At 38.5% G+C, this 14,199-nt stretch overlaps 1 protein-coding gene across 2 annotated transcripts in view; it reads left to right on the top strand.

Moving 5' to 3' along the window:
• Positions 1 to 14,199, top strand: part of VCAN (versican) — a 105,493-nt gene that overhangs the window by 61,798 nt on the left and 29,496 nt on the right. Inside the window, exons 7-9 of one of the 2 annotated variants that reach the window (XM_045848089.1) lie at positions 1,599 to 6,827; positions 9,983 to 10,096; positions 11,286 to 11,399. In XM_045848089.1, coding sequence (XP_045704045.1) covers positions 1,599 to 6,827; positions 9,983 to 10,096; positions 11,286 to 11,399 — 5,457 coding nt within the window. The remainder of the gene's footprint in view (positions 1 to 1,598; positions 6,828 to 9,982; positions 10,097 to 11,285; positions 11,400 to 14,199) is intronic. The other variant, XM_045848091.1, reaches the window with a different exon arrangement.

Raw genomic sequence — 14,199 nt, 5'->3', positions numbered from 1 at the left:
TTTTTTTTTTTACAGTGACAGGTCGGCTTCACCTATTAAAAGTGTTGTTATCTGTAAGTTATTGTGTCCTCTTTTACATACACAGTCTGGGGCACTATAAGATCACTGTAACAACTTCAGTGATCTAATACTGAACAAGCTTATTCATTTAATTACACTTTTTGAAAAAAGATAAGGCATTTAGTCATTTTCTTGGTTGGCAATTAGAAGCTGCATCAGCTATGGCAGCAATCATCAGTATTCACTTTGTATTTTTATGATGCACTAGAGTCAGGCATTTACCTCACTTCTCTTATGGTAGAATTTTTTTCATTCATTTGAATACCCATGAGCCTTGCTTACATAGTTGAAAAGATGGGTGTGTGGCACGGAATGGGGTTGAGACATAAGAAATGTGTGAAATTCACGACAAAGGACGTGTAATCTGGGTAAGAGTGAGCTATCCCTACACAAATGGTCTTTCATGGAGACAATACAGTAAGATGGGATACAGAGAAGTTTTCTTTTTTGTTTTATTAGTGAGAGGAATAAATGTAAATGTAGTAATGTCTTCTAGCTACATGAAGGTCTTGTTCTTTTTGTTTTTTTTAAACAAACTATAGTTAAAAATATAGAAGGAGCTTTGTAGAGTCTTTATTGATCATTCATATATATCTATATTTATGTTGATACATAAAGAATCAGGCAATACCGGTTCCTTGTCGGTAGGGTCTTTTCTGACCATCAGGAAGGGCTAGATGTTGATCCTTTCATACGTGGAAGGGTGCGGCTTCTTGCAACAGGAACTATCTCCTTACCATGGGGGTCAGGTGTGGCTCCATCGGAATGATTCTTCCTGTGATCTTCTCAGGTTCCTCCTGAGCACCTTCAGCCTGAACATGTGTGGCAGGGATCCGGGCTAGGCTGAAAATAATTCTGCGCCATGTTTCTGGGGGCAGGAGGGTGAGACTCTGTGCAGTCCCTGGGTTCTGCTTTGTCTTCCTCAAGGTCGCTGCACCCATGGGCACCTTTTCACACCAAGTCTTTTCTCACTGTTGCTTTGGGGAGGGGTTCTCACTGCACTGTAAAAGGGCTAGAAAGAAACTTCTCTACTTTTCTAAAGACAGTCTTCTTAAGACAAATCATGACAAAAGGCCAAAAGGAATCGCTTCGCATTTTGTTATTGAATAGAGGATCACTAGAGATCCCCTTACATAAAGAACAATAACCAATTGCTTTTTCTGAATGACATAGTGAAATGATCTTAATTTTTAATTTTCTTTTCAGTTCACACAAAGATGGATTTCCATATTTCACTTTTATAATGTATATATGTGATTGCTTGTTTCATTTTATGGACACTGCTTTGTAAAACATGTCAGAGTTTTCATACCTTGTTTTTATACTCTCAAATTGGATTTATTTTCCTTATCATTGATATAAAACAGAAAATCTGAAGACTGGGGACCATGTATAGAAGAGTGGTTGTACTTCATGTGGAAAGATTTGAACCCTTCCTTGTGTGTGAATGTAATCTGCCAGCCTTGCTATCAGTTTCTTCTGTCATACACTGCCACCTGTTTTATTTAAGTATTGTGAAAACTCTTTGTTTTTTTCAGGTCGAATGAGTGATTTGAGTGTAATTGGTCATCCAATAGATTCAGAATCTAAAGAAGATGAACCTTGTAGTGAAGAAACAGATTCAGAGCACGACCTAATTGCTGCAATTTTACCCGAGTTAATTGACCTAGATCTGTACCACAGTGAAGAAGATGAAGAAGAAGACGAGGACTGTGCAAATGCTACTGACCTAACAACCACCCCATCAGTGCAGTACATAAATGGGAAACACCTAGTCACCACAGTGCCCAAGGACCCAGAGGCAGCAGAAGCCAGGCGTGGCCAGTTTGAAAGTGTTGCACCTTCTCAGAATTTTTCAGACAGCAGTGAGAGTGATGCTCATCCTTTTCTCATGGCTGAAATTGGATCATCTACTGCTGTGCAACCAAATGAATCTAAAGAAACAACTGAATCGCTTGAAATGACATGGAAGCCTGAGATTTACCCTGAAACACCAGAACGTTTTTCAAGTGGTGAGCCTGATGTGTTCCCCACAGTCCCAGTGCATGAGGGACAAGCCACAGAGGGACCAGAATCTGCCACGGAGAAAGGTCCTGAACTTGATCATCTGGTACCTGATCATACTGAACCTGTACCTCTGTTTCCTGAAGAGTCTTCAGGAGATGTTGCCGTTGACACAGAATCCCCAGAAATGATCTTTCCAAGGGTTACAGAAGTAACATTTGGTGAAGAAGCAGAACAAAGTACTTCTATCATATATACCCCAAGTACAGTTCCAAGTTCTATGTCAACAAATGTTCTGGAGGAAGAATCTGTTACATTAGCAGGAAAGACCCAGACTGCTGACCCATTGTCCACTGTGGGAAACTGGTTGGAAATAACCTCTGGGCAAATTGTAGAGCTCTCTGGGAGTCCTTCGATTCATATTCCAGATGGCTCTGGGGAAGCAGAAGAAGATAAAGATAAAATGTTCACAGTGGTAACTGATTTGTCACAGAGAAATACTACAGATACTCTAGTTACTTTAGACACTGGCAAGATAATAATCACAGACAACATTTTTGATGTTCCTGCAACTGCTGTTTACTTGGTTTCTGAACAACCTTCTACAGAAGTAGTACCCACCAAATTTGTAAGAGAAGCAGACACTTCTGATTGGGATTTCAGTACCTCTCTTGAGGGAAAGCATAGGAAAGATGAGGAGGAGGGAACTGTAGGTACAATGACTACAGTTCAGCCACATTTGCTCACACAGAGATCAGATCAATTAATTTTACCCTCTGAATTAGAAAACTCAAATGAAGCTACCTCTAGTGATTCAGCATCTGCTACCAGGAACAGTTTTATATCCTTGACAACACCCACGCAGTCTGAAAGGGAAATGACGAGATCTAATCTTGTCTTTACAGAAGCAAATGTTTTAGACAATCTGAGAGCAGAGATGAGTGAGCCCAGCGGTAGCAGTCAATTTGGGGTTCAGAAAGGGCTGTTCTCCATCCTGGGTAACCCCTCCCCTACTTTTACGGAGCAGAGCTCTAGAGAAGCTGCTGCTGACCTAGGGACCACCACTGTCTCTTCATTTTCATTACATTTAGAGCCTGGAATTCAAATTATAAAAGAAATGGCTGGCACCTCGTCTCCCCATGTAGAAACTATATTCCCTTTTGAGCCAACAGGACTAGTGATGGACAGAGAGGTTACTGAAGTTATCAGCCAAACATCTGAGAAAAACCTTGTATCAGAGATTTTAGGAGAGCCAGATCATGGGATGGAAATAAAGGGCTTTTCTACAGATTTTCCTTTGGAGGAAGATTACAGTGGTGACTTTAGAGAATACTCATCAGTATCTAATCCTGTAACAAAAGAAGAAACAGTGATGATGGAAGGCTCTGGAGATGCGGCGTTTAAAGATACTCAAATTTTACCATCAGCAATACCTACTTCCGCTCACATCCATCACAGAGCTGACACAGAAGGACCTGGTAACACCTTGGTCAGCACGTCAGCCTACCCTTGGGAGGAGTTTACAGCTTCAGCTGAGGGCTCCGGGGAGCAAGTAGTCTCAGTCAACCGCTCTGTTGACCAAGTGTTTTCCAGTGCAGTGGGAAGTGTTCTTGGTACAGAATCCCCATTTATTTACCAAGTTTCAGGAGAGGAAGGTACTATCGAGGAAGCTGACGAGAGATCCACTGTTTTACCAAGAGCAGAATCTGAAAGTACTGAAGCTTCAACAGAAAAGGGGGAGATAAATGTCGATGGCTTGGTTTCAACAGACTTTTCCCAGACGATGGAGCCAACCAAACTGTGGTCCAGGCAAGAAGTGAATCCTGTAAGACAAGAAGTTGAAAACAAAACAGCATCAGAGAAAAAGACTCAAGATCAAAAATCTTTGGAATCTTCTCAAAGCTCTGTTGCACCAGAACAGACAATTTTTGATTCACAAACATTTATTGAAACTGGATTTAGAACTGCAGATTATTCTACACTAACAACCAAGAAAACGTATCATACTGATAAAGAAATGGAGGAGGAGGAAGGCATTTCCTTAGTTGACATGTCCACTCCACATCCAGGTTCAAAGGATGTGGAACCCTATACTATTCTCCCTGAAGTTCCTGAAAAATCCCAGTTTTTCTTAGCTACTGCCTCAGTGACTGAATCTATATTAACTGAAAGCATAGTTACAGATTCATCAATCAAACAGGAAGAAAACATCAAACGATTTCCCAAAGTTACGAGACCAATAATTAAAGAGTCAGATACTAATGTATTCTCTGGCCTGGGATCAGGAGAAGAAGTTTTGCCTACTAAAATATCAGTGGATTTTACTGAAATGGAACAAATCATTAGCACATTATATCCCCAGACTTCTGAAGTGGAAAGTTTAGAAACTAGCATCTCAAGTGATACCACTGAAGACTATGAGGGAATGGAAAATGCAGCAAAGGAGGTTAGATCACCCTTTTCTAAAACAGACAGCATCTCTGAAGATAGTGAAACAGCATCCAGCACAACCTCACTAGAAATTTTAAGTGACACCAGGACAGAAAGACCCTCTATAGCAACTCTCACTTTCTTCGCAGACACTAAACATCCTCAAAATCAGACTCACAGTTGGGAAGAAGAAATTCAGAGTAGCCAACCACAACTCACTCTTGAAGAAGTCTCTAACAAGAATTCTTCAGTAGCAGAAACTAGGGAGACAACAACCTCTTCCACTGATTTTCTGGCTAGAACTTATGGTCTTGGAATGACCAAAGGATCTGTTACATCAGCACCAAAACCATCTGACTTGTTTTATGAACATTCTGGAGAAGGATCTGGGGAATTGGATATAGTTGATTTAGTCCACACTTCTGGAACTACTCAGGCAACCAGGCAAGGAAGCACCACATTTGTTTCTAATAGATCCCTGGAAAAATATCCTGAGGTCTCAAGTCCTAAAGCTGTTAATGCTGACGGATTCCCAACAGTTTCGGTGGTGATGCCTCTTCACTTAGAGCAGAACGAAAGCTCCACAGATCCAACTACCACGCCATCAAATACAATGTCATATAAGAGGTCCACAGAAGGTGCAGATAGTTTCCAAGACCATTACAGGGGATTTGAGGATTCCACCTTGAAACCTGACAGAAAAAAAGCCACTGAAAATATTATTATAGATCTGGACAAAGAGGAAAAGGATTTATTACTGACAATTACAGAGAGCACTGTCCTTGACATTCTACCTGGGCTGACATCGGATAAAAATACTATCATAGATATTGATCATACTAAACCTGTGTATGAAGACATCCTTGGAATGCAAACGGAAATAGATCCAGAGACACTGGCAGGACCACATGGCAATACTGAAGAAAGTGCTCAAATTCAAGAGAAGTACGAGGCAGCTGCTAACCTTTCCTTAACTGAGGAAAACTTAGAAGGTTCTGGTGATAGTCTTCTGGCTATTTATACTCAGGTAGGGCATAATGAATCCATGACTTCTGAAGACAGAAACCAATTTGATCCCATGGGCTTTATCTTAACAACCGAGATCCCCATCCCAAGCACAGAAACAGAATTAGATATTTTACTTCCCACAGCAACATCCCTGCCCATTCCTAGTAAGTCTGCCACAGTTCATCCAAATACTGAAGAACCAAAAACTGAAGCAAAAGCCCTGGAAGATATCTTTGAATCAAGCACTTTGTCTGATGGTCAAGCTATTGCAGACCAAAGTGAAGTAATATCAACATTGGGTCATTTGGAAAGGACACAGGAAGAGTATGAGGAAAAGAAATATCTAGACCCTTCTTTTCAGCCAGAGCTCTCTTCAGGAGCTGGGGAGGCACCAACAGATTCTACCCCCCACGTAAGTATTGGTACTGTCCACCCTATGGCTCAGAGTTTAACAGAAGCACCTAATGTGGTGGAAGAATCTAATCCCCCAGATTACACCGATACAACATCATCACTTTTGGCCTTTGAAAAGTTGTCCTCTGAGATTCCATCATCTCCGTTCACTGTCCATTTAGGCAACAGAGCCTCTGAACACACAGAGGGCCCTCAGCCAAGTGCTCTGCCTGGAGTAGGTGCGGGCACATCTCGAATGTCCCCAGGAAAATTTGCAAATATTGAAATGAATTTCAAACCATCAAGTGAAGAGTACTTTCACATAACTGAGCCTCCTTCCTTACCTTCTGACACAGAACTAGAGCTTTCTGAAGCTGAAAATAAATCTACACTATCAGAACAAATGGAAGCTTCTCCCACAGAACTAACTGTTGTAGAAGGAACTGAGATTCTCCAGGATTCCCCAAACAAAACCAATGTTCAACTTTCTGGAGAAATGATCAAGGTATTTTCTAGTAAGAGAACACCTGAGGCTGGAAGTATTGTCACAGCTGCAGGTGAAATTAAGTTAGAAGGTGCTACACTGTGGCCACACTCTAGTTCTGTTTCTGCAGCTTATGGGGCTGAGGCAGGTGCGGTGCCTCAGCCCAGCCCACAGACTTCTGGGAAGCCCACTGCTCTTTCCTCTCTGGAAATAAACTCTGAAACACAAGCAGCTTTGATCAGAGAGCAGGATTCCACAGTAGCAGCATCAGAGCAGCTCATACCAGCGATAATTCTTGACTCCAATAATCAGGCAACAGTACACACTGCAGAGTTCAATATTTCTCTTCCAACACCATCACTTTACTTTCTGAAAACTTCTAATGAAACCCGTTTCCTGATTGACATGAATGAAGAGTCAGTGGAAGGCACAGCAGTCTATTTACCAGGTAAGGTCACAACATTGATGAATCTGTTTCCAAACCTGGAAATAGTCCCTCGGCCCTAACATATATGTATGTAGTTTTTATTGTGATGTTAAATCAGGGGAGATTTCTACATTGCTCACAAAGCAGCAGGCGAGGCCACAATACTGAGTCCATAATGAGATTCAAAGGAAGTAAGTATAGATAATTTCTGAGCTTTGTATTTTTGTGTGTTTTAGAAACAGGGTATAATTGCACCAAGGAAAAATTGAAAATGTTAGTGGTGTACAAGTTAATTTTCATTTTACTCACAACTACAGTATTACTTTCTCATACGTTCCATAGCCACATGTGTTAATTTTAAAAAGAAAAAAAATTCTCAAAAATCTCTCATTGATAAGCGATAATATGGCAATATCAAAGTTTGTCAGGCCTTTAAATTTTGACAGTAGTGAAGAGCTCTAATAAGCATTTCACATAGTTTGTGCAATATCAGTTTTCCATTCATATTTGTTTTTTCAATTTTTATTCAATGTCCTTGCTCCAGATAGCCTACATAGTGCTTCTAACACAGTGCCTGGACACACTGGGTATTCAGGGTATGCATTTAGTCTTGAAAGAGGATTTCTGTTTTTTTAATTGACCTTTGCAAAGAAAGCTGTACAGCATGTACTGCTCTCCCCATTTATAAGAGAGGTTCTGTAATTTGCCCCTGGTTGCACAGACCCACCCACCCACACACCATGGGAAAAGTGAGATTTGAACACAGATCTGCCCAATTCCAAAGTCCATGGTCTTTCCACTGATCTTTGATGGTTTCCTATTAATATAAAAATGGATAATTGATAGTTAATGATATGTGAACCATCAATCTTGGCATATTTACATTTTAAAATTATTTTCCTTTTAATCTAGACAGATAATACAGAGAAGTCCTCTGTAATGGTGGTTTTCCAGGAATATTATGAGAACAACAATGTCAGTGGAATCTATAAATAACTGTCACCATCCAGCTACTACTTAGGAAAAGAAAAAAAATCAGTACTTCAAAGGCTGTTTGATTGAAAATACGTTTTATTTTAATGAGCATGCTTTACAGCATGGCTATACCTAGAATTATTCTTCTGATTGTTTCTATATCACCCTTTGTGCCACTAATGCTTTAGTTTGTTGTGCTTCAGATAAATAGTCATAAAGTGCAACTTTTATAAATGACTTATTTTATGAATAAAATATATCAAATGTGGTTGATGAATTTGTTTCTGTCGTCATTCTATATTCAATCTGTAAATCATAAGCAAGTAATCTGGCCAATATTTATTCTTTTGTAATTTAGTTAAAATATACTTCAGGTTGGTGAAAATATGATGTAAAAATCATTGCTAATAACTATATATTGAGAGAGAATTAAGTTTGACACATGAATAAAAAATGTGTACCAGTTATCCAGTCCACATTGTTTACTGAGAGTTAGAGTTTGTGTCTTCATTGCAAAACACACTGTCATTTTAGATTAATTCAGTGAACGGCTGTTCATGTTGTATTGCCTGGTTTATCTGCTGCAGATTCAACTTTCAGAGATTAATTCAAACTGTGTAGAGAAGAATGAAGATCATAAAAATAAAACTTTTCTCCTAATCTAAGCTACTTTAAGTTCATAGAAAGTCCCCCTTTCTTGCCAACCCCTTTTTCCATACTCAGTGTGGCATCTAATGTCTGTGGTGGGAACAGGACTAGTACGTCACATGTGTGTGGAGCTTCACAGTTTTACCAAGCGCTTTCTCCTAAGTGTCATGTTGACTTTGTACTGAGGGCAACATGTAGATGCATTGTGGACTGTAGCCTCATCATCTAGGTAGAGTACTTGGAAAGACAGAAGGCTAAAATGGCTATAGGGAGCTTTTATAGTTAGGACTATATGAGAAAAAGTCTTAGAAGAATTGGAGTAGCTTTTGGAGAAGTAGGTGTAAGCATCTGATTTAACCTAATTAACCTAATGTTGAACCTACACAAAGCGACTATGAATCTGTCCAGCTTTCTAGTAGTTTCAAATTTGCTTAACACTCAGAAAGTTTGAGTTTGATTTTCATATGTAGAAAAGACTCACTCATCTTCTATATCCTGATAGTCATTAAGTTCATGTTTTATAAGTAGACATCTTTTCACATGTGATCATTTCAGGGTTTTGGGTCTTAGGATTCTTGAAAATAGGTTGTAGCCCATGTATAACCATGTATCTCAATTTTATAAAACTTTAAAGTGTAATATGGATTTCTGAACATTTTGAAATAAGCAATTCTAGAAAAATATTCACATAAATATAAGCTATAAAAGTAAAAACAACCATCCAAGACTTGTTACAGAATAATATATGTACTTCAAATAGTCTAAAAGTATTTGCATTTAGTAAACATATTTTAAACTGTTTCTCTTCATAAATTTGTGTCTCTGGACTTTATATTTATCTGCTAGGGGTTTTAATATTATTTTTGTTTTAATGAGAAAAACTGTAATGAAAATTGGGGATTTCATTTTAGGTGAGGTTTTTGTGTTTGGGTTTGTTTTTATACAGTAGAGTTTAATCCATGTGTTGCTTTTCTTCAAGTATAGTTTAAAGGAGTACATTTGGAACGTGTTTTTGGAAAAAGCATATTAATGTAGCAGAAGAGACTTCAGTGCACACTTTCGAAGAAAAACAGTTTCTGAGCATTAAGTGGTAAAAGGCAATAATAATTCAAATGATGGTAACAAGCCAATCTGCTAAAAAGAATGCATGTTCTGTGTATCCAGCCATTTCACATGAACTAACCTCGTTTAAAAGAATACATTTCCATTCACTGTGCACATATGTGTAATCATTTTTGACTAAAATCAATTGCCATTATCATGCCAACTAAATCTGCAGTAGAATATATTAGTTGCCAGATACTGTACAAAATATTGTTTAAAATAATAATGATTGAATCCCAGAAATGAATAGATGCAATTTGTAGCATTTTGTTAATAATGTCAAGAAACACTCCAGAGAGTAAAGTTAATGTTAATTTTTATGTGTAGTATCTCTAAGTTGCTATGGTAAACCTTATATATTATGGTAGCAATAAGGGGCATCTTATGCTAAAATACATTGAAAGTTAGAGATGAGCCTAATTACTTTTCTTACTTTCCTGTACATGAAGGACCCGATCGTTGCAAAACGAACCCTTGCCTTAATGGAGGCACTTGCTATTCTACTGAAATTTCCTATGTGTGCACCTGTGTGCCAGGATACAGTGGTGACCGCTGTGAACTCGGTAAGACGTCCTTGCCCAGAAGAGTGCTATACTTTTCCAAAAAGCATATTGGGGGAGACTTTACATTGCTCGAATCAGTTGGAGGATTTCAGGGAGACCCATGTGTAGACGAACTCTGTTCAGTGAAATTACAATCACGGTATAATTTAAGTAGGTTCTGGGAAATGGGCACAGATGGTTACTGAATTTTGCTCATATAACCAAGACTCAGTGAAGTTTACTGAGGTCAGCTATGTGTTTTTGTGTTTTTTTACAGATAGGCTTTCTACAAACATAAAGTTGCATCAGTATTAAGAAAAAATATTAATCTATCCTCCAAATCTGCATAAATTGATCAATAAGTGATCCATTTAAGTACAACAGAGTTTTACAAAGCCATATTTTAAAACTAAGAAGTTTAGCTCATATTGATTGAATAAAGAAGGCCCACAGAAGCAGTGGAATAAAATTGCCAATGTCATATCAAAAGAGTACTTAATCTTAAAAAAAGAAGCCAACAGTTAGTAAGCTTTAGTTGTGTGCTGATTAGTGGAGATATAGATATAGCAATAGATAATATTTAAGGAATAATTGCATATTAAACACTATATATATACAACACATCTATCTGGCCTGCATTCATTTTACATTAAAGTCAATTCAAAATACTTAAATAACTGAATATATGTGTGTTTGGAAGCAAAGAGTAAAACTGCCATGACTGTGCTCAACGAAGGTGACAGCGGAGCGAAGAGGGAAGGACCCAGGGGTTGGGAGGCTGTTAGGTATTTTCAGTATTCCATGAGTGAGGTCGTGGAAGCATGAGCCAGGATTGGGGTGGGTGGCTAGACTAAAACTGTTCATTTTAAGGCTCATATGACTCATTTAAAAGAAATGGATACAGTGACACTCCTCTAATACTTTTGAAATATTCTTAGGGTTGCCAGGTATTTAGCAAATATCTAATATAGAAATAGGGAGGTCAGTTAAATTTATATTTTAGAAAAACAAGAATATTTTTTAAAATTTTAAGTGTGCCCTAAATATAACATAGGACATACTTATACTAAAAAAAATGTTTTTTCTTTTAAATCTGAAATTCAAATTAAACTGGCTATCTTGTATTTTATCTAGCAGCCTTACAGTGAACAGAAGAATCCTTTGACTCTTTTTGAAAGTACTCTTATGACCTTCCATGACTTTATTGCAGATTTTGATGAATGTCACTCTAACCCCTGTCGCAATGGAGCCACATGTGTTGATGGTTTTAATACATTCAGGTGCCTCTGTCTCCCCAGCTATGTCGGTGCACTTTGTGAGCAAGGTAAGCGCTATTGCAACATTTGTATAATGAACCTTATTGATACTTCATTTTGAATGTTACTTCTAGATAGCCTTTTGCTATAATGATTTGGATGTTTTTAGTAATTTTGGCCACACTGCATATTCTTTCCTACAGAGGAAATTCACAAGTTACCTAAATACATTTGGTTTCCTGCCACGACCATAGTCCACAATATCTGAAAACTAGTGTTGACTTGATCATTTTTGTTTTGCTGATAGAATACAATTATCCACAGACACACTGAACTGAATTTAGGACTAGATAGCAAAAAAAAAAGGAACATTGTTATAAGTATTCTTCCTGAGGACAAATTAGAAATAAACCTAAATTCATGTATGTGGTTTGTATTGAGGAGTATTCAATATTCGTTGCCTTTATTTTCTCCCCTTAAGCACTTGTGACTCTAGGGGCTTATTTTTCACAGTCTATCATCTATGGGGAATGAGTTTATATAGTTATTAGAATACACTAACTTTGGCTTGGCAAACACTATGTAAAAGATACTGTGGATCTGCTCAACAGGGAATTTTCCTACTGAAGAAGCATTTACTTTTTCTGAATGAAAGGTCTAGGTGCACGATGGCTTAAATCTCAGGATCCCTGTAATTTGCATTTTATGGCCAACCTGAGAGTGAATGTTAGGTGGTTAATGGTAACATTTCTTAGTCCATCAATCAGAAACAAATTGCATGCTCAGCACACTAAACTTTGGAACATCAATTTCCTCTACTTAAAGTCATACAGTGGTTTGGCTTTGACAAAAGTGCCTAGTGCCAAACTTCCATTTCACCAGACAGAATGAAAATGTATTAGACACTCAAACACATTGGTCTGGCCCTACATTCTGCTTTTCAGCATTAGTCCAGACGTCACCACAATTAAAGCAAAACTAAAAGGAGCCTGTATTAAACTGCCAGTTGAAGGGGATGGCTGATGGCTGAGTTTTTAAGAGTTTTTTTTTCCTCTCTCTTTATTGCATAGCATAAATCTGCTTCAGAATTTTAAAAGGCTAATATGAAAATTGACTAAGGAATTTTCTCATTGTTTCCCTTCTTAAAGTAAAACAGTGAGAAAAATGATATTTGTTGAAGAAAGGGTGATACACTTGAGTTATTAAAATATGTGTAAATGATTCTGACTGCCCTTCATTTCAAGTACAAGGAACAATTCAAAAAACCGTTTGTTTGATGGGTGTTCATGGAGCACCCATTGTTTTCCAGGCACTGTCCTGGGCACTGCAAACAGAGCTCCGAACAATGTAGACACAGCCCTTGGCCTTGGTGACTCAGCCCAATTCTTGGCAGAGCAGAAGAAGAGATACTATTTTTTGGATCATTTATAGTTAATCCAATGCTTCCAGGTGAATCATTGCATTTGGTTGACCCAGTATTTCTATGCAGTATTATAAATGGGTCAGAAATTGAGGCTCAGAGAGGAGCAAAGTTGTGTTCAAGGTCACACAGCTAATAAATTAGAGAGTGGGAAAAATGAACCTAAGCTGCCTTTTAAAGCCTAGCTTTTTACAACATCGTTCCTCTTCTAAGGTAGCTCAAACAAATAAGGATTTTGTTCATGGATGTACCTGGTGGATCCAGGGCCCAGTTACCTTTTCCACCTCTTTGAAGGAATTTTGTCATGAAAAAGGTTTATTTTTCCCTCTCATTTCTGGTACCACCTAACTTTCAGGTACATTCTGTATTATCTTACAGCAAGTTTAACTTTCATCCAGGCAATGCTGAGAAAGAGCCACCCCAGTCTGTTTACCAGATGCAGCTGTGCTTCTGTGATTTACTGCCAGGACTGTGAAAGATTTTTTTCTGCTCTTTTTCAGGTTGCCTAAGAACAAATGCTTTCTTCATTAACAGCAGCATTGTTGTCTAAACAGTTTTCTGTCCAAATTTCAGTGATGACTGGGTCATTGTTTCTTCAGCTGACCTTTTCTGTTCTCTGCCTTAGTAACACCCCAGCTCCCAATAACTGCGGAATGGGGCTACATATTGATGGAATGATAACAGAGTTGAGATCTAGATGGGGTCTCAGAACTGTGGAAAGACAGTTCTGTACACTCAGATTGCCCCCAGCCAAAGTCAATGATACAGCTTGCCAGTGAGAAGTGCCTCAGTGTTGACAATTTCTTAAGACTTGACAGCTATTTGTCAGAGGTGTTGAAAACACTGCATGCATATCATAAAGTGAACGGATTTTTTGTGAGATTGTTTAAGAGTGACAGTTTCACCTCCTGTGGTCATGAACAGGAGTCATCCCCCACCCCCCTACACGCCAGCATGCACGGCAAAACGACACCTGGGGATTTGTAACGCAGCCTGTGCACTGCCGGCATTTTAAAGCATGAAAAGTATTTCCATGTCAAATGAATTTTAAGACAGAATCACCAAAAAGCGTTGCCTTTTAATAAATAAAATATGTGTTACACTACTTTTAGCTAAGATAGGGTAAACAGACTGCTTCTGATACCTCCTTTCGGAAGAGAACCCCAGGAGATGCTGCCTGACACACGTTCTTCCTTACACATAGACTGAATAAAAGTCCAGTGAATCAGTGTGGATATTTGGCTTTTTAAAAAGCCTCTTTGTCAAGTATTATTTTAGTACAGATACATACATTGTCCCTGTTAGTTTTAACAGAAAACCTGGCCCTGTTTTTGGATCCCTGTTCTGGCAGGAATGTGTGTGCCTGCTGACTGAGAAAGGTGTTGTAGCAGTGACGTGGTCGTGGATCTAGGTGTGATGGTCATGTGTTCTTTGTATGGGTGTAAAAG

This window comes from Phyllostomus hastatus, unplaced genomic scaffold (assembly GCF_019186645.2).
Source record: "Phyllostomus hastatus isolate PE091 unplaced genomic scaffold, TTU_PhHast_1.1 phas_contig_58, whole genome shotgun sequence".
In the NCBI taxonomy this organism is placed as follows: domain Eukaryota; kingdom Metazoa; phylum Chordata; class Mammalia; order Chiroptera; family Phyllostomidae; genus Phyllostomus; species Phyllostomus hastatus.
The sequence above is the reverse complement of the archived record's forward strand: the minus strand, read 5'-3'. Positions and strand labels throughout refer to the sequence as shown.